This window comes from Hemiscyllium ocellatum, chromosome 4, assembly GCF_020745735.1.
Source record: "Hemiscyllium ocellatum isolate sHemOce1 chromosome 4, sHemOce1.pat.X.cur, whole genome shotgun sequence".
In the NCBI taxonomy this organism is placed as follows: Eukaryota; Metazoa; Chordata; class Chondrichthyes; order Orectolobiformes; family Hemiscylliidae; genus Hemiscyllium; species Hemiscyllium ocellatum.
Window position 1 is genome coordinate 81,174,374 of NC_083404.1, and position 27,389 is coordinate 81,201,762.

Genomic DNA, 27,389 nt, shown 5'->3' on the forward strand with positions numbered 1-27,389 from the left:
ACCTGCCAAAGACTTCTCATGCCCCCCACCCCCAATCCCTGGCTTTTCTTAGCTCTCTCTATAGGTCCTTCCTGGCTAACTTTTAACTTTCAAGCACCCTAACTGACCTTCATACTTCATTCTAACATAAGCCTCCTTCTTCCTCTTGACAAGAGATTTAACTTCTTTAGTAAACCACAGTTCCCTCACTCGACCACTTCCTCCCTGCCTAACAGGTATATACTTATCAAGGGCACTCGGTAGCTGTTCCTTGAACAAGCTCCACATTTCAATTGTGCCCATCCCCTGCAGTTTCCTTCCAAATCCTAAATCTTGCCTAATCGCATCATAATTACCTTTCCCCAGCTATAACTCTTGCTCTGCAGTATATACCTAGCCCTTTCCGTCTCTAAAGTAAACATAACTGAATTGTGGTCACTATCATCAAAGTGCTCACCTACCTCCAAATCTAACACCTGGCCTGGTTCATTACCCAGTACCAAATCCAATGTGGCCTTGCCTCTTGTTGGCCTATCTACATATTGTGTCAGGAAACCCTCTTGCACACTGACCCATCTGAAGTACCTGAACCATAGTGTTTCCAGTAAAAAGTGAGGTCTGCAGATGCTGGAGATCAGAGCTGAAAATGTGTTGCTGGTTAAAGCACAGCAGGTTAGGCAGCATTCTAGGAACAGGAAATTCGACGTTTCGGGCATAAGCCCTTCATCAGGAATGAGGAGTGTGTGCCAGGCAGGCTAAGATAAAAGGTAGGGAGGAGGGACTTGGGGGAGGGGTGATGGAGATGTGATAGGTGGAAGGAGGTCAAGGTGAGGGTGATAGGCTGGATTGGGGTGGGGGCGGAGAGGTCAGGAAGAAGATTGCAGGTTAGGAGGGCGGTGCTGAGTTGAGGGAACCGACTGAGACAAGGTGGGGGGAGGGGAAATGAGGAAACTGGAGAAATCTGAGTTCATTCCTTGTGGTTGGAGGGTTCCCAGGCGGAAGATGAGGCGCTCTTCCTCCTTCCGCCTGGGAACCCTCCAACCACAAGGAATGAACTCAGATTTCTCCAGTTTCCTCATTTCCCCTCCCCCTCAACTTGTCTCAGTCGGTTCCCTCAACTCAGCACCGCCCTCCTAACCTGTAATCTTCTTCCTGACCTCTCCGCCCCCACCCCACTCCGGCCTATCACCCTCACCTTGACCTCCTTCCACCGATCACATCTCCATCGCCCCTCCCCCAAGTCCCTCTCCCTACCTTTTATCTTAGCCTGCCTGGCACACTCTCCTCATTCCTGATGAAGGGCTTATGCCCGAAACGTCGAATTTCCTGTTCCTAGGATGCTGCCTAACCTGCTGTACTTTAACCAGCAACACATTTTCAGCCATAGTGTTTCCAGTCAATATTTGGAAAGTTAAAGACCCCATAACAATTATCCTGTTACTCTCGCTCCTATCCAAAATGAAAGAGAGTCATAGAGACATACAGTACAACTCATCCACATATCCAATCCAATCTAGTCCCACCTGCCAGCACCTGGCCCACATCTCTCCAAACCCTTCCTATTTGTATACCCATCAAGATGCCTTTTAAATGTTGCAATTGTACTAGCCTCCACCACTTCCTTTGGCAGCCCATTCCACACACACACCACCCTCTGCGTGAAAAAGTTGCCCCATAGGTCTCTTTTATATCTTTCCCCTCTCACCCTAAACCTATGCCCTCTAGTTCTGGACTCCCCCACCCCAGGGAAACAACCTTGTCTATTTACCCTATCCATGTCCCTCATGATTTTATAAACCTCTATAAGATCGCTTCTCACTTCAGGGAAAACAGCTCCAGCCAATTCATCCTCTCCCTATAGCTCAAATCCTCCAAGCCTGGCAACATCCTTGTTAATCTTTTCTGAACCCTTTCAAGTTTCACAACATTCTTCTGATAAGAATTGCACGCAATATTCCAAAAGTGACCTAACCAATGTCCTGTACAGCCGTAACATGATCTTTACTATCCTTTCCTCTATATCCCTGGAACAATTCAGAGACCATAGAAAACTCCCAACTGGGTGACCTCTCCTTTCCTGTTTCTAATCTCAGTCTGTACTACCTCAGTAGATCGATTCTGCCACTGTAATACTGTCCTTGATAAACAAGGCCACACCTCCCAGTCTTTAACCACCTTCCTTGATCTTACTGAAACATGCAAATCCCGGAACCTGCCACAACCATTCCTGTCCATTCTCCATCCACTACTCTGAAATGGCCACAACATCAAAGTCCCAGTTGCCAATCCATGCTGCAAGTTCACCCACCTTATTCCAGATGCCCCTGGCGTTGAAGTGGACACACTTCAAACCATCTTCCTGCCTGCCGGGACACTCCTGTGACTTTGAAACCTTATTCATAACCTTACTACTATCAAGGTCCTGTACAGTGGAGTTACAATTTTGCCTCCCATCCCACTGTTGAATTAGATTAAATCCTTCTGAAGAGCATTAGCAAATTGCAAACCCCACACCCCCGGTACTGGACCCTTCTGGTTCAGATGTAGATCATCCTCTTTGTAGAGATCCCATCTACCCCAGAATGAGCCCCAATTACCCAGGAATTGGAATCCCTCCCTCCTGCACCATTCCTGTAGCCACATGTTCAACTGCTCTCTCTCTCTCTCTCTCTCTCTCCATATTCCCTGCCTCGCTAGCACATGGCACGGTTAACAGAGATAACAAGTGTTTGTTCTAACTCTGAGCTTCCACCCTAGCTCTCTGAATTTCTGCCTTACATTCCCATTCTTTTTCCTATCTATGTCATTGGTGCCTTTGTGGACCACAACTTGGGGCTGCTCCCCTCCCCCTTAAGGATCCCGAAAACATGATCCGAGACATCAGCTGGGTCCCAGAGCCAGTGTCATAGAGCTGTACAGCATGGAAACAGACCCTTTGGTCCAACTCATCCATGCCAAACAGATATCTTAAATTAATCTAGTCCCATTTGCCAGCATTTGGCCCATATTCCTCTAAACCATTCGTATTCATATTGCCATCGAGATGCTGTTTAAATGTTATAATTGTACCAGCTTCCACCACCTCCTTGGGAAGCTCATTCCATTCATGCACATGTGCCCTCTAGTGTTGGAATCTCCTAGGCTGGGGAAAAAGGTTATTTATTCTATTCCTGCCCCTTATGATTTTATAAACTTTTAAGGTCACCCCTCAGCCTCTGACACTCTAGGGAATACAGGCCCAGCCTATTCAGCCTCTCCCTATAGCTCAAACCTTCCAACCCTGACAACATTCTTGTAAATCATGTCTGAATTCTTTCAAGTTTCACAACATCCTTCCTACAGGAGAAAGACTAGAATTTCACAATATTCCAAAAGTGGCCAAAGCAATGTCCTGTTCAGTTGCAACATGACCTCCCAACTCCTATACTCAAAAGCACTGACCAATAAAAGCAAGCATACCAAATGCCACCTTCACTATCCAGTCTATTGCTTGTTCTAAGTGGAGTCGTGGTAGATAGGATAATGAAGTTGGCGTTTGGCATGCCTCCCTTTATTGGTCGGTACTTTTGAGTATAGGCATTGGGAGGTCATGTTGCGGCTGTACAGGACTTTGGTTAGGCCACTTTTGAAATACTGTGTTCAATTCTGATCTCCCTCCGATAGGAAAGATGCCATGAAACTTGAAAGGGTTCAGAAAAGATTTGCAAGGATGTTGCCAGGCTTGCAGGGTTCAAGCTGCAGGGAGATGCTGAATAGGCTGGGGCTGTTTTCCCTACAGCATCGAAGGCTGAGACGTCACCTTGTAGAGGTTTATAAAATAGTGAGGGACATGGATAGGGTGAATCGCCAGGATCTTTTCCCCAGGGTAGCAGAGTCCAAAACAGGAGGGCACAGGTTTCGGGTGTGAAGGGAAAGAATTAAAAGGGACCTAAGGGGCAACTTGTCCATACAGAGGTTGGTGCATGTATGGAATGAACTGCCAGAGGAAGTGGTGGAGGCTGGTACAGTGACAACATTTAGAAGGCATTTGGATGGGTATATGAATAGGAAGGGTTGAGAGGGATATGGGTCAAATGCTGGCAACCAGGACTAGGTTAATTTGGGATATCTGGTCAGCACGGATGAGTTAGACCGTAGCGTCTGTTTCCATGTTGTATAGCTCTAAGTTAGTCAGGGACGATTTCTCACGCACAAAGCCATGTTGACTATCCTTAATCAGTCCTTACCTTTTCAAATACATGTAAATCCTGTCCCTCAGGAACCCCTCCAACAACTTGCTCAACACAGAGGTCAGGCTCACCGGTCAATTGTTCCCTGGCTTTTCCTTCCCATCTTTCTTAAATATGGCACCATTAGTCAACTTTCAGTTTTTTGGCACCTCACCTGCGGCTATCAATGATACAGCAAGAGGCTCAGCAATCACTTCCCTAAGTTCTCAGAGTTTAGGGTACACCTGATCAAGTCCCAGAGATTTATTTACCTTTTTGCATTTTAAAGAAGCCTAACATCACCTATATAATATGGACATCTTTCAAGGTGTCACTAATTGTTTCACCATAATCTCAAGCTTCCATATCCTTCTCCATAATAAGCACTCATGTAAAATACTCATTTAGTAGCTCTATCTCATCCAGTTGCACACATAGGCAGTCTTGCTGATCTTTAAGGAGCCTTATTCTCTCCCTAGTTACTCCTTTGTCCTTAAATGTATTTGTAGGATCGCTTTGGATTCTCCTTAAACCCATTTGTCAAAGCTAGCTCATGTCATCTTTCTGCCCACCTGACTTCCCTCAAGTATATTTCTACTGCCTTTATATTTATACTAGGGGTTCACTTGATCCCTGCTATCTATTCCTGACATAGACTTCCTTCTTCTTGAAGAAATCTCAATTTCTCTAGTCATCTAGCATTCCCTACACCTAACAGTCTTGTCCTTCACCCTAACAGGTACATAAAGGCTTTTGAAGGCTTCCTATTTTCCAGCCATGCTTTTTAACCAAGAATATCTGTTCCCAATCAACTTTTGAAAGTTCTTGCTTAATACTGTCAAGCTTTAGATTTAACAATCTCCATTGTGCACCAAGATTTAATATGCAATATAACTAAAACAAGAGTGAGTAGTAAAATTTATAACAAATGTTCATGGGATTAATATTCTTCCTTAAATATTCCAGATCAACATTAAATAGTTCCTAAACAAAGAGTAATGGATCAGCATTTTACCTTATGAATGTGTGCTTCACCCACTATAAAATAATTGTCAGAGACCACACTTAACAACCTTGTAATGTTGAGTTTATCGCCACCATTTCTTAAAACATATTTAAGCTTGGGATTTTTAAATAGATTTCATTCTTACCTGAGCAAAGCTGTTCAATTTTTGTGTAATTTAAACATACTGTGTCATTAATCCAGGCCATGATGTCATGTCTACTCATGTTCTCACTAGTTACGGACGTTGAATACACATTAACAGCCATTCCCCAGCTGAAAAAGAATTTCATAAAACAAACATAGTAGATTAAATATGTTCAGTCATAATCTACATTCAATACATATTTAACTTATTCAACTCTTAGCTTCCCAATTTGATGGCATTCACTCAACTGGGATACAGATTCACATTAAACAATTACAAAATCAAAATCTTCCTGTATCACAAATGATAGATGACAATGAGATACTGCATTGAAAGTGGTTAAGAAAACAGTATTCATCCAGTTTAAAGATGGAAGTCCATCAAGTGTATTGTATTACATTTTCTAAAAAGGTAATATGTTCTAATTTTCATTCCAATGGGAAATCATTATTGTGAAAGGTTAATTTGCCAATTTATGTATTCAAATTTCAAAGATTACACTTAAGTATTATTATTCCCATTTCTTCATTTCATGTCAATGAAAATTAAGTGACATTCAAGATATTTATTTTCACATCATAACTGATTTATTTTCACAGACAAGAATTCTTTTGCCCAAAATGCATAGCGTAATCAGATTTGTTAAATTATTTGTGATCTAAGTTCATTCCTATATCTTGTAATTTCATTAACAACTACTTTTTATTCAGTTAGAATTTTTAGTTTTGAAGAAATTAAACACTAAGCAATTCCTTTGCTGGTAGGTGCTTTACATACTGACTGGTGAAGGCGATACAAATCAGATCTTCCCTATAGAGAAGAAAGTGAGGATCTTCAAGCAGGCAAACCAGACCGAAATAGGTCAGGTTACATTCAGGAGATAAGAATAACTCCAGAGAGAAATAGGGCCCCTTAAAGATTGGTAAAGGCCACCAATGTGTGGAACAGCAGGAGGTGGAGATACCAAATGAGCATTTTATTGAGCCAGATGGGTTTTTCTGACCATTGACAATGATTAGATAGTGATCAGTGGATTTTTAATTCCAGAAATTTTTATTGAGTTCAAGTTCCACCATCTGCCATGGTGGGGTTCAAACCTGGGTCACCAGAGCATTAGCTGAGTTTCTGGATTAATAGTCTCGCAAAATATCTCTTGGCCATTGCCTCTCCTAATGGAAGTAAGGATTCTTGGGTTTGCACTGTTAAGCATAGAACGGGAATACAAGGGGCGGTATTATATTGCAGTGGTGACATCCACACCTCTGAGACAGGAGGTCTGGGTTCATGACCCACATGCTCCAGAGGCGTGTGTCATAAGCCCTTGAGCAGGTTATTAGAAAACATTTCGAACAGGAGTACAGGATTACTGAAGCTCAGGCAATCTGCTCCGGACCTACAGCAACATGGGTGACTTTCAACTGCCCTTTGAAATGGTTGAACAAACCACTCAAGTGCCGTAATTACTACAAAGCCTCAAAGAAATGAAATATGCAAAATGACCCTGCAAAGTCCCACTTACTGACTGAGACAAGATGTACAGCACGGAAACAAACCCTTCGGTCCAACTAGTCCATGCCGACCAGATATCCCAACCCAATTTAGTCCCACCTGCCAGCACCCGGCTCATATCCCTCCAAACCCTCCCTATTCATACACCCATCGAAATGCCTTTTAAATGTTGCAATTGTATCAGCCTCCACCACTTCCTCTGGTAGCTCATTTCATTACTTACCATCCTGTGTGAAAAAGTTGGCCCTTAGGTTCCTTTTACATCTTTCCCCTCTCACCCTAAACCTAGTTTTGAACTCTCCGATCCTAGGGAAAAGAATATGGGAGAACTGTCTTGCAGACAAATCAAGCAACAGCTTGACAGTCATACTCTCAGAATCATACCACACGAATGATGTCCCAGAAACCATTCATTATTCCTGGATATGTCCTGTCCCACCAATAGGACAGACCCAGCAGAGATGGTGGCACAGTGGTATAGAGTCAGGAGGGAGTTGACCTGGGAGTCCTCAGCATTGACTCTGTACCCCATGAAGTATCACAGCTTCAGGTTAAACATGGGCAAGGAAGCCTCCTGCAGATTACCACGTATCACACCTGATGCAACGACAAGGGATGAACCAAGGGATGAACTCAGATTTCTCCAGTTTCTTCATTTCCCCTTCCCCCACCTTGTCTCAGTCCCAACCCTCGAACTTAGCACCACCTTCCTAACCTGCAATCTTCTTCCTGACCTCTCCGGCCGATCACCCTCACCTTAACCTCCTTCCACCTATCGCATTTCCAACTCCCCTCCCCCAAGTCCCTCCTCCCTACCTTTTATCTTCGCCTGCTGGACACACTTTCCTCATTCCTGAAGAAGGGCTCATGCCTAAAACGTCGATTCTCCTGCTCCTTGGATGCTGCCTGACATGCGGCGCTTTTCCAGCAACACATTTTCAGCTCAGTAGTAGCACTACTGATTGAGGTAGTCAGGTCCTAGACCAGGCTGCTAGATTCAATTTGCAGCAGGTGGTGAGGGACTCCACAAGAGGGGAAACATACTTGACCTCATACTTATCAATCTGCAGATGCAGCTGCCCGCGACAGTATCAGTAAAAATGATCAATGACAAAGTCCAACCTTCACCTTGAGAATATCTTCCATCGCGTTGTATGGAACTATGATGCTAAATGGGACAGACTTTGAACAGATTCAGCAATTCAAGACTGGACATCCATCAAGGCCCTGTGAGTTATCAACAGCAGCAGAATTGGAGGCCAACACTATCTGCAATCTCATAGTCTGGCAATTCTCCTCTCACAATCATTACTATCAAACTAGGGTATTATTACGGGGAAAACTTAGGGTCAGGGTTCAAAGACAGAGTTTATTGTACAAGGAAGTATTGGAGCTCTGAAGAGAGAAAGACACCAACAGTACACTGGTCAGCTGTGATTTTTCCCCCTACTCGCAGCACATGTCAAGATACTTTTACACATCTTGTGATACAAGATATCAGTGATGAGATTATTGTCTTTGTACCATGATTTGTTTATGGCAAATCATTGCAGAATCATTGATAGGTTTGATCCAGTCATTGTTAGTTCCAGCGCGGCCTATTGTTAATTTCAGCACGGTTGTTGTTAGTTTCAATGTCTGTGCAGAAGTCCATTGCTGATCGCTCTTCCTGAGAAAGACAATTATTGCAGGCCTGGCTATTAGCACTTTGTATTGAGTCTGTACCAAGCTGTATGCATTTCTATCAAAAGGTGTTGGCTGCACCCAGACACTTCAGCGGGCTGTGTACATTACTCATATGTATGCTCTCCCCCACCAATCTTAAACTAATTAACTAGGTTGTGAGTGCATTGTACTGGCATTCTGGTGGTCCCAGGGAGTGTCTATATTTGCTCTGTTGTCTCTCTCCATATTGTGGTCCGGCAGCCATCTTGTGTGTCAAGTGGCCAACTGATGACACACCAGCCATCTTACATGTCCATGTGCATAGCGTCACCCTGCCTGGTGCCATCTCCCACTTCAGTATCAACCCTGGTTCAATGGAGTGCAGGAGCTCATGCCAGGAGCAGCAGTTGGTACAGGTAGACAACCCTCTATCTGAATTCCAAAAAGCTCCAAAATCCAAAGGCTTTTTCCATGAAATTTTTCTCATTAACAAGGTTGTTTAATGTGCAAACAGTTAACCCAACTCCACAGCCACTCTGTGTTGTATCACTCAGATGCAATGTGTGTGTGTGTGTGTGTGTGTGTGTGTGTGTGTGTGTGTGTGTGTGTGTGTGTGTGTGGGGGGGGGGGGGGGGGGGGGGGGGGGGTGGCATGGCACTGGCAGGTCTCTATTCTGTCTCTGGGCCTGTTACTCAGTGAGTCTGCTGCCCAGTAAGATTTTTTAAAATTTCATCATTGTGCCAAATGGATGATCCATCTCAGCTATCTCCAGTGGTATCCATCGTCATAGATACCAGATAACATTCTTTGACCAAATCAATTTATTAAACATGCTATCAAGAAAAGGTTGGAGGCATTGGATACTGCAAAGGCTATGGGTCCTGACAACATTCCAGCATCAGTATTGAAGATTTGTGCTCCAGAACTAAAACTCTTCCAGTAAAATTACAACACTGGCATCTACCTAATATGAAAAATTGCCAACCAGCCCTCCAAAAGTTCACACTCAATCATCAGTAAAGTGATGGAAAGTGCTATCAAGCAGTACTTGCTCAGCAATAACCTGTTCACTGACACCCTGTCTGAGTTCTGCCAGGGCGACTCAATTCTTGACTTCAATATTGCCTTCAATATGGTCAAAAAAGCTGAATCTTAGACTGGAGGTGAAAGGACAGCCCTTGACATCAAGTTTGAATGTGGCAAAGAGGCCTAGCAAAATTGGAATCAATAGTTATTATGGGGGAAGCTGTCTGCTGGTTGGAGTCACACCTGGCATGTAGGAAGATGGTTGTGGTTGTTGGAGGTTAGTCATCTCACTCTAGGACATCATGGCAGGAATCCAGAGTAGTGTACTAGGCTCAATCTTTAGATGCTTCAATAACCTTCCCTCTGGAAGGTCAGAGGTGGGGGTGTTTGCTGATGACTTCACAGTGTTCAGCACCATTCGCAGCTCCTCCGCTGAAGAAGCAGTGCACACCAACATGGAACAAGAGCTGGACAATATCCAGGCTTGGGTTGACAAGCAGGTAGCATGTGCCACACAGATGCCAGGCATTGATCATCGCCAAAAAGAGACAAACTAACTATTACCCCTTCACATTCAGTGGTGTTACTATCAGTAAAATTCACTATTTGCATCCTGAAGGTTACCATTAATCAGAAACTCAACAAGACTCACCACAAACAGTGGCTACAAAAGCAGTCAGAGGTTAGGATCACTGCAGTGAATAACTCACCTCCTGACTCCCCGAAGCCTGTCAATCATGTACAAAGTATAAGTTATGACTGAAATAGAATAGTCCCCACTTGCCTGAATGAGTGCATCCCGGATTAGGCAAGACGTTTAACACCATCCACGACAAAGCAGCTGCCTGTTGGTGCTACATCTACAAGCATCCACCACTGGGACTCAGTAGCAGCAGTACATACTGCAGAAATGCAACATGGCTGCTTAGACAGCACCTTCCAAACCTATGACCACTTCCATCTGCAAGAACAAAGACAGCAGATACATTGGAACCTGCAAGTTCCCCTCCAAGCCATGTACCATCCTGACCTGCAAATATACTGCCATTTCTTCATTGTCACTGGATCAAAATCCTGGGGATTTCCCTCTCTAATGTATTGTGGGTAAACCCATGGACTGCAGCAGTTCGAGAAAGCAGCTCACTACCACCTTCTCAAGGGTAACTACGGATTGGAACATTAGTGCTGGTCATCCAGAGCCCACCATGTTCTATGAATGAATAAAAACAACCTTGGAATTAAGTAATATTAACTCCCAATATTGAATTAAGAAATTAAAATTTGAAGCCCACCATCAATTTTACACTTCTGATTTGTAAAAATAGTGCTCAATCTATACTCAGCAGGGAAGAATGATCAGAAAAGCTATTAAAAAGGCCTCACTTTTCTACGTTAACACGCCTTCCCATTTGACCTAACCAGATCCAGCCAGGAGATCAGGAAACCTTACTTCTGGTTTTTAATCTGAAACAACTCCTGCCACCCCATAAATACTGGGGTTACTATTCCTGTTTTATTTATGTTTGTGCTGAATATGGAGCTTAAATCACCTCGAAAATCAAAAATCCCTTGTCATTTTTAGTACCTACATATGGGATTTTTGCGAACCATTTTATTTTTGGTTGACATCACTGATAAATTTTATCTCCAGGAAATTACCACATTGGTGGAAATAAACCACACATTTGACAACATATTTTGATTGCAGCACAAATAGAATCTAAATTCAGGCTTTTTGCTACATCATGAAAAATAATTTCATTTAAATGGTACTTGAAACCATAGGAGATGAATATGAAGCAAGCATCAAGGAAGCTTCAAGTTAAAGCAATAGCTACTTGACATGCTTTGTTATAGCTTTCTACATTTCAGCTTGCACTTCAGAGGTGACAAGAAATTTTAGTGCCACAGACTGATAGTTTTGGAATATGGTGTACAGGTTTTAATGATCATTTCAATAAAATACAGGGATTTAATTAAGCTCACCAAAGGTGCCATGAGTAGTTAGTGTCTAACGACTAAAGGTGTTATCAAAACCAAAATAAATTAAGACAGAGAAGATAGCTTAACACTGCAAAATGTTTTGTCTACTCCAATAGTTAACAACGGAGCATTTCTTCCTCAAATATCTTAATGAAAAATGATCAGTTTTTATTAAGATTAAATGTTCCCTTTTTGGGTACAGCCCAAAAGTCTACAAACATCTTATAATTCACCAACTAGATAAAACGGATGCTAAAAATGTCAACCCAATTAAGGGGCACAGTGAAGGTTCAAAATTATTGACTATGAAACAAACCTTCTCTATAATTAAAATAATTGAAACTCTTTATCAAGGAAAAGAAAATCTGAATTCTGACAGTCTCTTCCTCCACCCATTTTCAATATGTGGAGCATTGGGGTAAGTTGATTGCTTGCTACATCAGACAAATTAAGTCCAAAAACGATAAATGGGATGTACAAAAACACCAATTGGGTGAGACTCTTCATAGCGAATTGAATTTTTCCTATCAGTGTTAGATAGAACTAAACAAAAGGAAAAAAACTCAGTTACAAGAGAGACAAAAAAAACTGTGCATTGTTCAAAAGTAACAAACTTAAAATTTTATATTCAAGAGGAAATCGGGAGAGCAAAAACAAGACATGAAATATCTTTGGCAGATAGGGTCAAGGAGAATCTAAAGAGACTCCACAAATACATCAAGGACAAAAGACTAACTAGGGAGAGAAAATAGAGCACCTTAAAATATCAGCAAAGCTGTCAATGTGTAGAACTATAAGAGATGGGTAAAATACTAAATAAGTATTGTGCATCACTGTAGACAAGGATATGGAAGCTAGAAAATTTGAAGTGTCTATGTTAGAGGTGGTGGTGCTAGACATCTAAATGCATGCAGGTGAATAAATCCATCGGACCAGAGCAGGTGCACCTGAAAATCTAGTGGGAAACTGGGAAAGTGATTGCCAGGCCCCTTGATGAGATATTTGTATCTTCAATAGTCACGGGCAAGGTGACAGAAGACTGAAAGTTGGCTAGTGTGGTGACACTATCTAAAAGGTGCTAAGAAAAAGCCAGGAACCATACACCAGTGAGCCAGACGTAAGTGGTGGATAAGTTGTTGGAGGGGATTACAGAGGAACCTCAATTATCTGAACGAGATGGGAGGGTACTATTTCATTAGAATAACTGATTGTGCGATTAATTGATTCAATGCCTCTCCTCTGGAGCTTGGAGTTTTCTAAAGTTTCCTTTTTTCCCGCTCTGCCTGCCTTGCTTGGTCTCTTTCTGTCTCAGAGTTTGTTTCTGAGCAGACACACACTCGTGTGCAAGGGAGCTGCAGCATTGCTGAGGCCTCCCCACCAATCAGTTCAATTGGATTGACAGAGTAAGTCCACTTACTGTTCAGGAGACTAGGCAGTGCACACAGCTAGCAAGCCCCCGCACCCCCCTCAACCCTGATCAACCCTGCCCCAACCTGTCCAAACCCACCCCCAACCCCATCCAAACCTGCCCGCCTGCGTGCACACAAGTTTTGACTACAACTTTTTGACAAGTTCCACCTTTGCCCTGTACAGGACAATGTTGGAGAGATTATCTGGGGAAGGTCGGTTTAGGGTACACCGCTGTGTAGAACTCCAAGGAACGTGGCGAGAGGGAGGGCGGCGGTCACTCATTTGGAGACAGTGCCGAGGGTCCATCAATGGCCAGGACTGTTCTCGGCAGCATTTCAGTAAGCAGATTTCATTTTTAATCACTGTAAATAAATGACGTGATCAGTGTTGCAAACATCTCTTTGATGTAACGTTTCTATTGGGATCCTGAGATCTTCTTTTGATGATCAGAAATTCGGATAATTGATATCCAGATAATCGAGGTTCCTCTGTACAGGGTTTACATTTGGAAAGTCAAGGGCTGATTAGGGATAGTAATCATACCTTACTAACTTGATTTCCGGTTTTTTTTTTGAAGTGACAAAGGCAGATTAGTGGACGTTGTCGAACACCTTACTGAAGTCCATATAGACTAAGTTCCACATGGTAAACAAGTTAGCAAGGTTAGATCAGATGGAATACAGGGAGAATTAGCCATTTAGGTACAAAGTTGGCTTGAAGGTAGGAAACCTGAAGAAGGGCTCATGCCCGAAACATCGATTCTCCTGCTCCTTGGATGCTGCCTGACCTGCTGCGCCTTTCCAGCAACACATTTTCAGCTCTGATCTCCAGCATCTGCAGTCCTCACTTTCTCCTTGAAGGTAGGAAATACAATGAGAAAGTGTATAAAGGTATGAGCAGGTAGGGAAAGAGTTAAGCTTTGGGTTGTGTAACAAAGACTCAGCTTGTATGACTTTGACCAGATAAGAACTTGCAGCAAACAATGAGGTGCTGGGTGCAAGGGTAGTGGGTTAACAAGGTGAAAAAAATCCATTATGTAATGCCAAGGTTAGGAACATCCATTGTATATTGCCAAATGGCTTAATCTTCACTCTTGATGCTTCCTGATTGTAAGTCACCTAATCAATTTAGATGTGGCCTTATTTGGATGCCGCTCCTTGTAAGAATCTGCTGTTTGAGAGAAGACAGAACTCATAGCTCTGATTGCCCATGTGCACATTCTCTCTCCCCCTCCAGGGCCCAGAATAAAAACGAAGGAAGTAAAGTCATACTGTGTCTCGGAGTGCTTGCTTCGACTGATACGGAGATAGGGAAACCAGACAACAATAGGATAGCTTTTCGGACTGGAGGCCTGTGATCAACGGTGTGCCACAAGGATCAGTATTGGATCTACTGCTCATGGTCATTTATGTAAGATGATTTGCACGTGATCATAAAAGGTATAGTTAGTAAGTTTGCAGATGACACCAAAATTGGTAGTGTAGTGGCAGCCAAGGTTAGGCAAAAATGAGGACTGCAGGTGCTGGCGATTAGTGTCCACAGTGTGGTGCTGGAAAAGCACAGCAGGTCAGGCAGCATCTGAGGAGCAGGAAAATCAATGTAAAAGCCCTTCATCAGGAATGAGGTTACCTAAGTGTACAACAGGACCTTGATTAGATGCGTAAATTGTCCGAGGAGTGGCAGATGGAGTTTAATTTAGATAAATGTGAGGTACTGCCTTTTGGTAGGGCAAATCAGGGCAGGACGTTTACACTTAAGGCTAAGGTCCTGCGAAGTACTGCTGAATAAAGACACCATGGAATGCAGGTTCATAGTAGTTCCTTGAAAGAGGAATTTCGGGTAGACAGGGTGGTGAAGGCAGCTTTGGGTACACTTGCCAGAATTGGTCAGTGCATTGAATAGCGGAGTTAGGAGGTCATGTTGCAGCTGTATAGGATATTGCTTAGGTTACTTTTGGAATACAGCATTTAAATTTTGTTTCCTTGCTGTAGGCAGGATGTGGTGTAACTTGAAAAGGTTTCAGGAAAAATTTACAAGGATGCTGACAGGTTTGGAGGGTTTGAGCCGTAGGGAGACGCTGAATAGACTGGGGCTATTTTCCCTCAAGTGCTGTTGAGGCTGAAGGATGACGATCTAGAAGTTTATAAAATCATGAGGGTCATGAATAGGGTGAATAGTCAATGTCTTTTCCTCAGAGTAAGAGACAGCAAAACTAAAGGTCATAGGTTTAAGGTGAGAGGGAAAAAAATTTAAAAGGAACCTAAAGGACACAGATGGTGGTACGTGTATGGATGAGCCACAGTGGCAGTGGTGGAGGCTGGTACAATTACAACAATTAAAAGACATATGGATGGGAATATGAATAGGAATGGTTTTGAGGGATATGAGCCAAATGCGCAAATGAGACTTGATTAATTTAGAATGTCTGGTTAGGATGGACAACTTGGACCGACAGTCTGTTTCTGTGCGGTAGATCTCTACAACTCTTCGTAATCTCCCCGTGTAACAATTCACTTTTCATATTGTAAGTTATTGCGGCATCTTTCTAACCAAACAACACTGTAATTAATGAAGTTTTCTCATGAATTGCTGGTTACATCTATAAATAGAACCATGGAAAAGTTACAGCATAGGAGACCATTCAGCAAGTTTTATCTGCACTACCATCTAAATGAGCAAATTACCTAATGTTGCCTTCCCTCATGAGTTCTGCATTGTTCCTCCCTTTCAAATAATACTCCAAATCCCTCTTCAAGGCCTCTACTGAACCTGCATTCACCACATTTGAGCAGTGCATTACAGATCTCAAGTTCTGGCTGTGCGAAAATATTTTTCCCCACGTTTCCAATGCTTCTTTTACCAGTTACATAAATCCAGTACTCTTTCACATTTGCTCTGATCTACTGTGTCCAGAGCAGTCATGATTTTGAACTCCTCTTTCAAATTCTTCCTCTCAATCTTTTCAATGATACGAAGGAAAATTGTACCAATTTCACCAATTTAACTACATAATTGTAGCTCTTCATCCCAGGAACTAATCTCGTGAATCTTTTCGGTACTCTCAAATGCCTTCACATCTTTGTGCAAGGAGGATTTCTAGAACTGGGCACAATACTCCAAACAGTGATCTCTACAGATTTAACACAACTTCCCTGTTTTTGTCCACCCTGTCCTTGTTTATAAAGCCAAGGAAGTTGTATGTTTTATTAACCACATTCTCAATTTGTTCTGCCACCTTTAATGACAAAACACTGATCTCTCTGCTCCTCAGCTGCAGTTAGAAATACAGCCTATATTTTACATTTCCTCTGCAGTCTTCTGAAAATGAAATCACCTCACACTGGTCTGCATTAAATTCATCTGGCACTTGGTTGCCTGTCATTTCACAAATTTTTTAATGTCCTTTTGAAGATCTACATTGCTACGAGTAATTCCAAGTTTCAGATCATCCACATATTTTGAAATTGTGCCCGAATTCTGGGAAAATCAACTATGAATCTTGCTACACTCTGCATATTATCCATTAACTATTCTGCTGTGCTCCTTGCCCATCAATTTTGCATCCATGTTTCTGCTGTCCTATTTAATCCACAAGTTTGAACTTTGCTCCCAAGTTTGTTTTTCAGTATTTCATCAAATGCTTTTTGTAAATTCATGTACCACATTATATCATTATCAGTTCTCTGCTAACTGAAATCAACTCCTGCAAGATGGTTAAACATAATATGTTCTGAGGAAATTAACCCTAATTTAGTCACAGTTGAGGAAAATGATCATTTTTTGAAGGTTCACGAACAACAAGGACTGCCTAGTTACGAGACATTATTCTTTTATAAGCAAGGATGCAACTCCTGCAATTCTTCAAATTCTTTGGTACCATCTGAGATTTGAAAATATGACTATCGCCTTCATAATTCCACACTCACTTTCCTCACTGTTCTTGAATGAATTTCATCCTGGTTCTTTTTAAAGTTGAAATAGCTTGTCAATGTCTCTCCTGATCAAGTTTAAAAGCTTCAAGAGTTTGAATTACTCTTAGCAACTTCTTCCTTTACAAAAGCTGATGCAAAGTATTCATTCACTATGAAAGCTATGCCCTCTGCCTCCCCGTGCAAGTTTCTTTCTAATTATTAATTGAGCCTGTTTTTAAGTCTTACTATTCAAAAACAAAACTTCTTTAAAAACTCTTTCATAAGATGTGGGAGTCATTAGCTGGATGAACATAAATGCCCATAACAGAGTGGTGGTGAGTTATCATCTTGAACCACTGCAGCTGATGTAGGTATACCCACAGCGCTTTAAAGGAAAGAAGTTCATAATTTTGACGCAGTTCCACTTCGGGATAGTGGTGCTTGGAAGGGAACTTGTAGGACAGTGGTGCACCCACTTGTCTTCTGCCCTTGCTTTTGTCCAAAGAAAAGTCACAGGCTTGTTAGATGCTGTCAAGCAAGCCATAGTGAATTGATTGGGTGCATTGTGCAGGGACTACACACTGCAACCACCATGATTCAAAAGGTGGAAGGAGTAAATAATGAAGATGGTAGATTGGTGCAAATCAAGCTGGGTGCTTTGTCCTTGATAGTATTGAGTTTTGGAGCTGAGTTTATCTAGACAAGTGGAAAGCATTCATCACACTTCTGACTTGGGTCTTATGAATGATGGACACTGCTTGGGAATTAAATCACCTCAAAATTCAAACCTTCTGTTGACATACAATTTATATGGCTAGCCCAAATCAATTTCCGATCAATAATAATCTCCAAGATGTTGACATCAGGAAATTCAGCGATGGTTATGCCAATGAACGCTATGGGAAGATGATACAATTTTCTCTTGCTGGCATTGGTCATTATGTGACACTAGTGTATCATGAATGTTTTCTGCCACTTATCAGTTGAAACCTAAACTTGTCAGTTTTTGCTGCACACAAACATTGTCTGAATCAGTATCTGCGGCATCACAAATGTACTGAACAGTGCAGAAAGTTCGTGACTTCTGACCTTACGATGAAGGAAATAATTTGATGAAGCACCTGAAAATTAATTTGAACAAAGAATTCTGAAGTGCTTCTGCTGTGATATCCAGGGAGTGAAATAGTTGACCTCTAACAAGCACAACCAACTTCTTTGTACCAGGTACCACTGTAACCAACATAAAGCTACCCCAATGATTCTCATTGGGATCAGTTTTATTAGGGATTCTTGAAACCAGGTTCAGTTGAATGCTGACTTGATGTGAAGAGTTGTCATTGTCAACTCACCTCTTGGAGGTTCTTTTGTCCATATTTGTAACGAGGTTCATTACACACCAATAGAAGACCTACCCTTTTATGTTAGTCGCCAATTTCATTCCTTACTTTCTTTACTTTTCTTATTTAGTTTTTCACATCTAGTTGCTCACTGTCCCCTCAACTTTCTGCATACAACCTATTTTGCAGTTGTATTATTCACCAGCCTAGTTCACTTCAACACCTCCCACATTGACTCCAACTTAATCTTGTCGCTTTCATCACCCAGGAGTCTCTGGATTTGTTTACCTTACCTTTTTAATTTGTGAATGGTGCGAGAACTGACCCACAAGGACAGACCACTATCAAGTTACTGCTTTGCCTGTCATTCTTGGATACCCACTGAAGTTTGTTTTCTCTTGGATGATTTTCTAACTTCACATTGTTCCTTGCCCTTTTCCACTGATCAGGGTAACATAATAATTTGGCAATGCCTATTAAATGTTGCCCGACAAAATGTATACCTGAGGCATTATAAGGATATCTGCATCTACCTTGAACAAGGAGGTAGATGCTACCCTAGCAGTGAAAGATGAAGAAATTTCAATCACTAGAAAAGGGCTTAAAATTGATAGGCTGTCTGCACTTAAATGACAAAAAAAAAACTGGACAGATTCCTCCAGAGATTACAATGCTATTAGACAGAGGACGGGGTAGCTGGTGAACAGCCAGATACAGCGTGCAGTCAGTGAGGACGGACAGATAGCTGATAGGGAAAAGTAACACAGTCAGTGGGATAGGCTGAAGTATGTGTATAAGCTTAGATTTAAGCTAAGAGCATGGATCGGTACGAGGAGCTACAATGTTGTGGCCATTACAGAGACTTGGAATCACTGAAACAGGACTGGTTGTTAGATGCTCTGGGGTTTTAATATTTCCTAAGGAATAGGGAGGGAAGTAAAAGAGGTGGGAGAGTGGCATTGCTAACCAGGTATTGTATCACAGCTGCAGAAAGGGAGCTCATAGAGAGGAGGGTTTGTCAACTGAGTCATTTTGGATGAAGTCAGAAACCGGAAAGGAGCAGTCAACTTTTTGGGAGTTTTCTACAGACATCCACCTCAATAGCAACAGAGACATGGAGCAGCAGATTGAGAGGCAGATTTTGGAAAGGTGCAGAAGTAACATGATTGCCATCATTGGTGACTAACTTCCCGAATACTGATTGGAACCTCCTTAGCACAAATATTATTTGGATGGAGCAGATTTTGTCAGGTGTGTCCAGGAATGATTCCTGATTCAATATGTACATAGGCCAAACTGAGGGAAGGCCATATTGGATTTGGTGCTTGGCAATGAACCAAGCCAGATGTCAGATCTCTCAGTGTGAGCGCTTTCTGGTAATAGTGATCACAGCTCCCTAACCTTTACTTTACTCAAGGGATAGGACCAGACAGTTTGGGAAAGTAAAGTATTTAATTGGGAATGGGGTAATGACAATGCTATTAGTTAGGAACTGTGGAGCACAAATTGAGACCAGATATTCACTGGGAAATGTGGAGGTTGTTTAGGAAGCACTTGCTGATAGTGCTGGATAGGTTTGTCCCATTGAGGCAAGGAAGGAATGGCAGGGTGAAAGAAATGTGGAACATTTAGTCAAGAGGAAAGAGGAAGCTTATTTAAGGTCGAGGAAGCAAGGATCAGACTGGGCTTTAGAGGGTTACAAGATAGCCAGGAAGGAACTGAAGAATGGACTTAGGAGAGCGATAAGGGGGCATGGAAAAGCTTGGCGGATAGGATTTTGGAAAACCCAAGGTGATCTATACTTAGATGAGGAACAAGAGGATGGCCTGAGAGGATAAGGCTGATCAAGGATAATGGAGAGAACTTGTGCCTGGAGTTGGAGGTGGTAGGGGAGGTCCTTAATGAATATTTTGCTTCAGTGTTCATTAGTGAGAGGGACCTTGTCGTTTGTGAGGACAGCATGAAACAGGCTGATATTGATGTTAATGAGGACTGTGTGTTGGAAATTTTGAAAAACATGAGGATAGGTAAGTCCCCTAGGACAGACTAGATATACCCAAGGTTACTACAGGGGAGGGAGGGAAGAGATTGCTGCACCTTTGGTGATAATCTTTGCATCCTCACTGTCCACTGGAGTAGTGCCGAATATTTGGAGAGTGGTACATGTTATTCCCTTACTCAAGAAAGGGAATAGGGATAACCCTGGAAATTACAGGCCAGTTAGTCTTATGCCAGTTAGTCAGTTGGTGGTGGGCAAATTATTGGAGAGGATTCTGATGGACGGGATTTATAATTATTTGAAAAAGCATAGTTTGATTACGGATAGTCAGCAATGCTTTGAGAGAGGCAGGTCATGCCTCACAAGCCTTCATGAATTCTTTGAGGATGTAACCAAGCACATCGATGAAGGTAGAGCAGTCGTTATGGCATATATGGATTTGCACAAGGCATTTGATAAAAGTTCTCCATGGCAGGCTCATTCAGAAACTAAGGAGATTTGGGATACAAAGAAATTTGGCTGTCTGGATATAAAACTGGCAGGCCCATAGAAGGCAGAGGGTGGTAGTTGTTGTAAACTATTCAGCCTGGAGCTCGATGACCAGTAGTGTTCTGCAGAGATTGTTCTGGGACCTCAGCTCTTTGAGATTTTTATAAATGACTTGAATGAGGAAGTAGAAGGGTGCATCAGTAAGCTTACCGATAATAATGGTTGGTGGAGTTGTATATAGTATGGAGGGCTGTTGTTTGCAACAGGACATTGACAGGATGCAAAACTGGGCTGCTAAGTGACAAATGGAACCCAATTAAGGGGCACAGCTAAGGTTCAAAATAGCAGGCTAAAGTCAGGTGTGAAACACAGATTTGATTTCACCCTCCTGATTCCTATACTGAGAAAACTTGACATTTTAAATGCCAGCACAATTTAACTCAACCCAAAAGGATCACAAGGTCCCATCTCTCAGCCAGAAGTTCTGGGCTCAAATCCCAGATGGGGATCATTATAAAAGTTGACCATGGAAAATGTTCAGAACTCAAGTAGAAGAGATCCTGTATCAACCTGATAGTAAGATAATATCATTACACAAATTAATTTCAAGAGTAAATCTTGTGAAAGGAGTATATAAGGTTGTAATTTCCAGGGCATGGAATACCCACACATTGACAGTGCCCGACAACACAATTAGGGCTCAAATATAAAAACAAGCCTTCAACGCCACAGTAACCGTGCTGGTAGTCACTCCTCCTGATTACCTGGACAGATGCATCTGGTGATAGGTACCCTGGCAAGATCACATACAAATTTCCCCCTTATTAGTTAGCTCCCCACTACTGCTGGTGCAGTACAGCAGCTAGACTCCTTAGGACTAACCAATGAGGTCAGTAATTTGCTACCGAGCCATTCTTGAGGATTGACATCGAGGGCCCCAGCTTGGAGTATATTCTGTGCCTTTGTCACCTCCAAATGATGTTCAACATGGAGTATTATTATTTTAGCAACAGGAGCAGGAGATTGGTGGTGACCAGCAGATCTACGGATCCTCCTTTCAGCTCATGCCATAAGACATTATGTGGTCCAATGTTGAAAATGCCCAGGGTAATTTCCTTCCAACTGACATTACTGTGCTGCAAGCCTTGCTGGTGGCGCCTAGATCATTAACGCAAAGATTTTTAAGAACGAGTACATCAGGCTGTTGTTGTTTGACTAGTCTGTGGGACCGTTCTCCCAATTTTAGCACAAGATATTGGACTTCATCGAGTTGACAGAGCTGCCTGAACCAGAATCATTTCTCTCAATGTCAAATGGTCCATCCAGTTTCTTTTCTTTCATTAGACTATGTATCAGGTTAGTACTACCAAAGGCATTTCACAGTGCATTTTAGAGTCAGCCACATTGCTGTAGGTCTAGAATCATATACATGCAGATTCCCAGCCCTAAAGGGTATTAGAGAACCACATGGACTTTTATGACAATGCTCACATAACCATTAGATAATGTGGCCAATTACTACTCAGTCTACTCTCCATCATCAGTAAGGTGATGGAGGGTGTCATCAACAATGCTATCAAGCAGCACCTGCTCAGCAATAACCTGTCCAGTGATGTCCAGTTTGGGTTCTGCCAGGGCCATTCAGCTCCTGACCTCATTACAGCCTTGGTCTAAATATGGACAAAAGAGCTAAATTCCAGAGTTGAGGCGAGTGTGACAGCCCTCGACATCAAAGCTGCATTTGACAGAGTGTGGCAAAGAGCCTTAGCAAAACTGGAATAAATGGGTATTGGGGGCAAATTCTCCAATGACAGGAGTCATATTTGATACATAGGAAGATGGCTGTGTTTGTTGGAGGTCAGTCCTCTTAGACCCAGGACATCTGTGCAAGTGTTCATCAGGTTGTGTCGTAGGTCCAATCGTCTTCAGCTGCTTCAATGACTTTTCCTCCATCATAAGGTGGGGACATTCACTGATGACTGCACAATGTTCTCACATACTCAGACACTGAAGCAGTCCATGTCCAAATGCAACAAGATCTGGACTATATCCAGGCATGGGTTGACAAACAGCAATAACATGTGTACCACATAGATGATAGGCTATGTTCATCACTAATAAGAGACACAATCGAACCACCACCCCTTGAAATTCAATGGTATTACAATCACTGAATTCCTGAAGAAGGGCTCTGGCCCAAAACGTCGAATTTCCTGTTCCTTGGATGCTGCCTAACCTGCTGTGCTTTAACCAGCACACATTTTCAGTTACAATCACTGAAACCCCACTGCCAACATCCTGGGGGTTATCATTAACCAGAAAGTCATCACATACACAGCGGTTATAAGAGCAGGCTAGACATACTGTGAGTAACACACCACCTGACTCCCCAAAGCCAGGGGTGTGATGGAATGCTCCCCACTTGCCTCAATGTGTGCAGCTCCAACAACGCAAGCAGCTTGACATCATCCAGGATAAAGAGTAGCCTGCTTGATTGGACCTACATCCACAAGCATTTACTCCCTCCTATCTACAAGGTGCAATGTAGAAATTCACCAAAGATCTTCAGGCAGCACGTTCCAAACCCACGATCTCTCCCATCTAGAAGGACAAGGGCAGCAGATATATGGAAACACCATTACCTTAAAGTTCCTCTCCAAGCCACCTACCATCCTGACTTGGAAATATATCGCCATTTCTTCACAGTCAAAATCCTGGAATTCCCTCCCTAATGTCATTGTGTGTCAACCACAGCAGATGGACAGCAGCAGTTCAAAGACACAGTTAACCACCAACTGCAATGGCAACAAATGCTGGTCAGCCAGCAATGCCCGCATCCCATTAAATGATTTTTTAAAATATGGTAAATTCAGCCCTGTTGACCCTGCAGTCCTTGAGGGTGGTAGTTCAGTTGTGTAGATGGCTAGTTTGTAGGTGATGACAACAACATAGGTTCAATTCCTGCACAGGCTGAAACTACTATGAAGGGCAGTCCTTCTCAACCTCTCCTCTCCTCTCCTCTCCCCTGATGTATTGTGATCCTCAGGTGAAACTATCACCAGCCATATGTTTTTCTCAAGGAGGAAGCAACCCCATGGTCTGATAGAACTGTGGCAACTACAAACTGGGAAGTCTTTTCACAAACAGACCCGGAGACATGCTGGGTTCTGTCCCTTTGGAAAAAAGCTTTGCTTTACCTGAACAGATTCAAACAGGCGAAAAAGCAAAATTCTTTTTGACCCCAATGGGCAAACTGGAGCAGGCTTTCAGGCCCTTTGGAAAACAGCTTTTTTTTAGGTCCATTCAGGTTAAGTTAAGTACTTCCCCATCCCCACTACCCCAAAGGACCCATACTGATGATAGCTGACTCAAAAATCAGTAACTTTTTTTTAAAAATCTGAAAAACGGTTTGCCCTGTGATTGTCAGGAAAAGAATTCCCAACCTGTAACATTGTTTGCATGAATATTAGTACAGCTGTCTCACTGACTAGTTAAGCAAGTCTGATATAGTCACTCATGGAATCACAATTTACAGACAATGTCCCAGACAATTCCATCACTGTCTCTGGGTATGTCCCACCAGCAGGAGCTCCTGCAATGGAAATCAAGGAGGGGGAAACAAAAACGCTTGACTGGAGTTACACCTAGCACAAATGAAGATGATTGTAAATGATGGAGGTCAGTCATCTACGTTCCTGTCCTGTGTACAGCTAATTTTTAAAAGAGGAAGATTCAACAAGACCAATTGGACTTAAATTATTATGAATAATTTAGCTCCATGTCATTGATAGGAAAGACTACTGTATCTTTACTCAAAAAAGCATCAGAAAAGCATAAAGAAACTGGAAATAATAGAATAGATTGTGCACCCAGTTTTGAAAACTGGTGGTTGCGGCTGCTTAACAAACCTTCTTGAATTAATTTAAGTTAAAGAATGGATGTGGATGATGCAAGAGATAAGTACGAACATTTTAAAAGTTCTTAATAGGGAAACACATTGTGGACTCAGATGAAGATCAGAAGAAATAGCACTACGCAAGAGACAACTGCTGCTGGAAACACGGGTTGTCACAATGTTCTTTGAAAAAAAACCTGAAGCACAATTTCAAAAATTGGAAAAGGATAGCAAACAGAAAAGGAATACTGCTACATTTGTCAAATAGGAAGGAAATTATCAAACAAATTTAACTACAGACATCATACATTTTGTTGTGACGAATTGAGGCACCATTCTGTTGGATTATCTGGCTTTAAATAAAAGAGTTACAACAGGATCTGGGGAACAAATTAACTGCAGGTTAGAAAGAATCACAAGAAAAGAAAAGCAAGCATTCCACCAGAAATACAAATATTTTAAAAAACAGCAAGTTATGCCAGATTGACATAAAACTTTGGTTTGAACAACTAAATTATTTTTCTCGTTATCCAGATGTAAAGACTGCTGTGCTACAGGACCAGTACTGGGGCCCTAACTTTTCATAATTTGTCTCAATGGCTTGAAGAGATTTGTCAAATTTACTGATAACACCAAGTAAGTTAGGAACAGGACATAAGACAACTATAAAAGAACAGAGATTAGGTTATACCAGTGGACAAAGGTTGACAAATGGGATGCAATGGAGAAAATAAGAAATTGTCCATTTTGGGAGGAAGAATTAAACAAAAAGCAAGAACTGAGCACAATTGAGTTGATCGCACTACTTAAAATGGTACAAAGATATCAGGGAAGGTATGAGAAGTATTTACAAGGATAATTCCCACACTCAACACTGAATAAACACAGATGACAAAAAGAAATAGAATGACAGAAGTCTTATGTGAAACATAAATGTCAGCCAAGACGCAACTTAACTGAATAGGAGGTTAAGTACTCAGCATTTTCACTCATTAAAAATACTCATTTTTAACAAATGCAAGTAATGGTAATGCAAGTTCCCATTACAATTACATTTGAAGCCAGACCCACGTGGAACAGATATAAACATAGGAGTTAGGAAGAGGCGATCATTTAGACCCTCAGACCTGCTCTTCTACTTAATAAAATTTTGCCTCATTCAATTGGAACCTCAAAATTTCACATTTTTGCCTTTGCCATATTCCTGATGAAGGGCCTATGCCAAAAACATAGATTCTCCTGCACCTCTGATGCTTACTTTCTCCTATACCATATTAGTCAGGCCACAGCTGGAGAACTGTGTGCAAGTTTGATCACCAGACAATCAGAAATCTAGGACAGCATGAGAGATTCACCAGCATGTCGCCTGGAGTAGAGAGACTGAACTACAGAGAGACTACATAGTCTGGGGATATTTTCCTTCTGGCAGAGGAGAATGAGAGAGATCTGATTGAGATGGATAAAGTTCCAAGAAACACAGATGGATGGGATGGATGGAGAGAAACACTCCCTAAATAGACGGGTAACTGCTGTGCTTTTCCAGCAGCACTCTACTCCAGAATCTGGTTTCCAGCATCTGCAGTCATTATTGACCTGGTTAAAAACAATGGGGACAGAATTTTAAGGTAAAAGAGCAGGAGATCAAGGGAGACTGGAGGATTTATTTTACCAATCTATTCAGAGGGCTGAGTGTATCTGGAACTCCCTGTTCTAACTAGTAGTAGAAGAAGAAACTTTAAGAATTCTTTAGATAACGCTTGAAAAGCCATAGCATCTAAAGATGTAGGCCAAATGTTGAAAAAAGGATTAGATTGATGGATGTTTGATTATTGGCACAGACATGATGGGCTGAACAGCCTCTTTCAATGTAAAAATCTCTGACTGTAGTAGATCTGAACAACAGAGCCATATTTGCAGAATATAGTCAAATAAAGTCTGCCCAATATTGATGGCCTCCTTTAGGTTGTAAAGGAATATTATATAATTATCTTCAGAAACCGTTGATTCTCTTCCAAAGATTTAAGTTCCCTATTTATATCTAATGATTTTGCTATAAATGTTCTCTTGTGGATATCAAAAACAGTGCCTGGGTCAGTTGTGATTTTTTTTTCCTCCTTTGCAAGATGTAAGGACACTTACAACCAAACATGCACATGAAGGTAGATCACTCCATTAAAGGGACTGAACAATTTTCAGTAAACGAAGCACAGCAAAATTCATTGCCATCAGGAGCGATAAATTGTGTCAAACCAGAGTGCTTACACTCCACACACAGCAGCAGTAAGGAAGCTGCATTTCATAATGTGTTATTTAATGCGATCTCTTTCAAACTGGTGGTCACCTATACACCAATGACTATTATTTAGGAACCATTGTTGTTTCTCTCGAAAATAATTGTGAACAAATATTTTCAAATCTGATCTACTTGTTTTGAGAAAAGATTTACCTTCCAAGAAGTTATTATAGTTATCAAATATAACTTGGAAAATTTGGGTGAATATTTGTTTTTGGTGGAAGGATAAATCAAAATACAACACAAGAAGAATACTCAAGATGCACTGTAAAAGCTACCGTCTCAAACAGGTAATACTCCTATGCAGCAACATGGATAAAACTATAACTTGCAGCGATTTCCATTATATTCAATGGAATAAGATATGATTTTGGCTAAATGTATGATATAATTAACCAGCAATGTCAACTTTGCAATTTTGGAAAGAACAGCTTTCTATAAAAAGATTTGGTATAATTTCATAATCCATCGCTTTTTTTTATAAATTAACATTCCCGACTCAGGCGACTGACTGTGTGGAGTTTGCACATTCTC

At 41.8% G+C, this 27,389-nt stretch overlaps 1 protein-coding gene across 4 annotated transcripts in view; it reads right to left on the bottom strand.

Moving 5' to 3' along the window:
- mapre2 (microtubule-associated protein, RP/EB family, member 2) overlaps positions 1–27,389 on the bottom strand; it is a 121,254-nt gene that overhangs the window by 38,264 nt on the left and 55,601 nt on the right. For all 4 annotated transcript variants that reach the window (XM_060824362.1, XM_060824363.1, XM_060824360.1 and 1 more), the window contains exon 2: positions 5,339–5,466. In XM_060824362.1, the coding sequence (XP_060680345.1) occupies positions 5,339–5,459 (121 nt within the window). In that variant the 5' untranslated portion in view covers positions 5,460–5,466. The remainder of the gene's footprint in view (positions 1–5,338; positions 5,467–27,389) is intronic.